Genomic DNA, 4,053 nt, shown 5'->3' with positions numbered 1-4,053 from the left:
TGCCGCCAGGAGCGTGCCCCGCGGTCTCCGTGTGTGCACGTGTGACTGTCTTCAGTGTAGATCCCGACAAGCGGAAATGCTGGGTTGTGGAGACCAACGAGTTTTAAAAGGGAGAAGGCATCTGGTGAAATAAAAAAATGTTTAGTTTGCACTGTTCCTCCTAAATGGGCATTACCACACAAGTATGTGTGTTTCAGGGCTGATAAATAGAACTTTCTGCAGCAAGAAAAATTTTCTGTATCTACACTGCCCAGTGCTGTTATCAGAGCCAGAAGCAGGACTTTAGCCACGTTACGTGTGTGTAGTTACACAGTGGTGACCACGAGCCCCTAATCCCGGTGTGACCTTTCTTTACCAGATTGACTGCCACTCGTTCCCCGATAGCAATCAGACTATATACCAAGCACCAAAAGTTAAGGAAAATTTAAACCCCAAATGGGGAAATGTCATGTTCGCTTAGTTCTTTTTTGGTACTAGAAGGAAAGCCATCATGTTTAACTTTAGCAGAGGAGTCCCTTTAATACAGAGCACTGTAAATGTGTTCTTTGGTGGGAACTGTGGGGTTTTCCTTCTCATACTGTCTGGGAGTGCATTGGCCCCCACTATCACCCGGTTGCCTGGTGACAGCCGAGGCCTTCCTGTGTGCGTGTTTCCTGCTCTGATGCAGGTATGTCCGTTTTGTGGCCCCACAGGAGGACACTGGCCACCGGTTCTCCAGCTTACCTGTGGAAACCCCCCAGCCGGAGCTCCAGCATGAGCAGTTTGGTGAGCAGCTACCTGCAGGTAATGCCGGAAGGGCTGGGGGTCTCCTCGCCATAGTGTCAAGGGCACATCCCTGCCCCTCGCAGCTCAGGGTGATGTTCTCAGACACCTGTCGTTCCAGTCGGAGCAATATTAACCCTCAATTACACCCATTATTTCCTAGAGTCCAGGTTTTTATAACCAAATAGAACTTAGGCCTTTTAAAAATGAAGTTATTTTATAAGCAGTCGAACAGTGTGTTTGAAAGCAGCAGAGTCACATCCTGACTAGCTCGAGAGACTCACCTGGGGTCATGTGACTGCCGTATTTTCGCTTCGCTTCTCATTACACTGTAAGCTTCTCCAGATAGCCGTGCAGCTTAATTCCAAAGCCACTTGTTTTTTTGTTTTTCCTTCCCAGACTCAGGACATGGGCTCCAGCTTTGACCTGAACAGCCCCTTAAACAACGAGGCACTGGAGGGCTTCGATGAGATGCGGGTGGAGCTGGACCAGCTGGAGGTGCGGGAGAAGCAGCTGCAGGAGCGAATGCAGCAGCTGGACAGAGAGAACCAGGAGCTGAGGGCAGCCGTCAGCCTGCAGGGAGAGCAGCTGCAGGTGGAGAGGGAGAGGGGCCGCGCTGCAGCCGAGGACAACGCTCGCCTCACGCGCATGATGGCCGAGCTCCAGAAGCAGTGGGAGGTCACCCAGGCCACACAGAACACCGTGAAGGAGCTGCAGAAGTGCCTGCAGGCCCTGGAGCTGGGCGCTGCGGAGAAGGAGGACGATTACCGCTCAGCCCTGCGGCAGCTGGAGGCCATGCTGCAGCCCCTGGCGCAGGAGCTCGAGGCCACACGGGACTCGCTGGGCAGGCAGAACCAGCTCTTAGCTAATGTCCCAGGTCCATTGGGCACAGCTGAGCAGAAGGCAGATGCAGCACTGAACACGAAGGGGCAGCAAGAGCTCATCCCCAGTGACTCGTCCCTGGACGTCCGGGAGCTCAATAGGCAGCAGAGTGCCCAGCTGGAGCAGCTGGCCAAGGAGCTGCAGCTGAAGGAGGAGGCCCGGGCCGGCCTGGAGCGCCTGCTGGGGGAGATAGTCCCGCTCCAGGAACAGCTGCTGGGCAAGGGGCAGGAAGCAGCCCAGCTCCGGCGGCGGCTGCAGGAGTCGCTGGCCCACCTGAGCTCCCTAGAGGAAGAGCTGGCAGAGTCCAGGCAGGGGGAGCGGCGGCAGCGCGAGGAGAAGTTGCTGCTAGAGCAGGAGGCCAGGTCCCTGACGCGGCAGCTGCAGCTCCTGGAGACCCAGCTGGTGCAGGTGAGCCAGCACGTGAGTGACCTGGAGCAGGAGAAGAAGCAGCTCATCCAGGACAAAGACCACCTCAGTCAGAAGCTGGGGAGGCTGGAGCGGCTGGCGGGGCAGCTAGGCCCAGACTCGCCGGTGGCGGGTGAGAAGAGCGGGGCTCCTGCCCCCGCGGACTCTGCCCTGCCACAGGCCTGCGAGAAGCCAGAGGAGCAGAGAGGCCTGCAGGAGGGACCCGGGGGTGACACCCGGATGCGAAGGAGCGCCCAGGAGGAGGAGCTGCAGCAGGCCAACAGGGAGCTGGAGGCAGAGCTGCAGAGCATGGCCGCGCGCAATCAGCTGCTGGAGAACAAGCTGCAGGCCCTGCAGGCTGATTACCAGGCGCTGCAGCAGCGGGAGGCAGCCATCCAGGGCTCCTTGGCTTCCCTGGAGTCCGAGCAGGCCAGCATCCGGCACATGGGTGACCAGATGGAGGCAAGCCTCCTGGCCGTGAAGAAGGCCAAGGAGACCATGAGGGCTCACGTGGCGGAGAAGGAGGCTGCCCTGCAGAGCAAGGAGGCCGAGTGCCAGCAGCTGCGGGAGCAGACGGAGCAGTGCCGGCAGCTGGCAGAGGCCCGGGAAGGGGAGCTCAGGGCTCTGGAGAGCCAGTGCCGCCAGCAGATGCAGCTGATTGAGACCCTCACAGCAGAAAAAGGCCAGCAGGGGCTCTGCCCACCTCACGAGAATGCATCCCATGAGCTAGCTGCCCAGCTGGCCCTGTCTCAGGCACAGCTGGAGGTCCATCGCGGGGAGGCTCAGCGACTGCAGGACGAGGTGGTGGACCTCCGGGCCAAGCTCCAGGCAGCCCTGGGTGACCAGGAGAAGGTGCAGAGCCAGCTGAACGTGGCCGAGGCAGCTCTTCAGGAGCACAAGGCCCTTGTGCAGCAACTGAAGGAACAGAGCGAAGCCCTCAACAGGGCCCACGTCCAGGAGCTGCTGCAGTGCTCGGAGCGGGAAGGGGCGCTGCAGGAGGAGAAGGCCGATGAGGCCCATCTGAGGATGGAGGAGCTCCAGGCCCTGCGGGAGGAGCTGTCCCAGGCAAAATGCAGCTCCCAGGAAGCCCGGCTGGAACATGCCGAGCTGCAGGAGCAGCTGCACCACGCCAACACGGACACGGCCGAGCTCGGCATCCAGGTCTGCGCACTGACCGCGGAGAAGGAGCGGATGGAGGCAGCGTTGGCCTGCACCGTCCGGGAGCTCCAGGATGCGAAAGAGGCGGCCTCAAGGGAGCGAGAGAGCCTGGAATACCAAGTGACAGGGCTGCAGCGAGAGAAGGAGAGCTTGCAGGAGAAGCTGAAGGTGGCCGAGGAGGCAGCCAGCTCACTGCCTGGCTTGCAGGCCCAGCTGGCCCAGGCTGAGCAGCGGGCCCAGAGCCTTCAGGAGACTGCACACCAGGAGCTCGACACCCTCAAGTTCCAGCTGAGCACCGAGATCATGGACTACCAGAGCAAACTTAAGGTAGTGCCGGCCCGGACCACCGGGCTGCACCTGTCCCCTGTGGCAGGGCTTGATGGGTTCGTGAGAAGATAAGCACCTTCACCCATGTGGCACATGGGGGCCTGAGCAGACCTGCTCCCGTCCTGCTGTCATAGCTCACAGCATCCTCTTCCCTGCAGGAACACGTTAGGGGCACAACTTTGGCCCACACAGAATTTTTTAAATTAGTAGCCAACATTTAAAGAGCAGGAAGTTTACAAATTCAGTGAGGGGGCTTCTTTTGAAATCTTGGGAGATGCTCAAGCCTGTGCCCCATGCCCGCGTGACAGGAGTCGGCAAGAGCTCGGTGGGGGCTGCCCACTCTAAAGGAGGCGCTCAGCCTCTGGTATTTTCCTTGCCGTTTTTTTGTACTTGCCCAGCTCCTTTGGGCATGTGCGTTCGAGACCCCTGCTGTAGCCTCTAGCGCTCACTGCAGAACGCCAGCAGTCCCTGCTGCCTCGAGTCCTGTCTCTGGGTTCTCTGTCCCTTTAGGCAGCAGCC

General features: G+C 59.5%; 1 protein-coding gene across 2 annotated transcripts in view; it reads left to right on the top strand.

Moving 5' to 3' along the window:
* The window catches only part of FYCO1 (FYVE and coiled-coil domain containing 1), a 76,368-nt gene that overhangs the window by 23,910 nt on the left and 48,405 nt on the right, over window positions 1-4,053 (top strand). Inside the window, exons 7-8 of one of the 2 annotated variants that reach the window (XM_015591735.2) lie at window positions 693-765; window positions 1,162-3,534. In XM_015591735.2, coding sequence (XP_015447221.1) covers window positions 693-765; window positions 1,162-3,534 — 2,446 coding nt within the window. Of the gene's footprint in view, window positions 1-692; window positions 784-1,161; window positions 3,535-4,053 lie in introns of both variants that reach the window. The other variant, XM_006914860.3, reaches the window with a different exon arrangement.

This window comes from Pteropus alecto, unplaced genomic scaffold, assembly GCF_000325575.1.
Source record: "Pteropus alecto unplaced genomic scaffold, ASM32557v1 scaffold156, whole genome shotgun sequence".
NCBI classification, from domain to species: domain Eukaryota; kingdom Metazoa; phylum Chordata; class Mammalia; order Chiroptera; family Pteropodidae; genus Pteropus; species Pteropus alecto.
The sequence above is the reverse complement of the archived record's forward strand: the minus strand, read 5'-3'. Positions and strand labels throughout refer to the sequence as shown.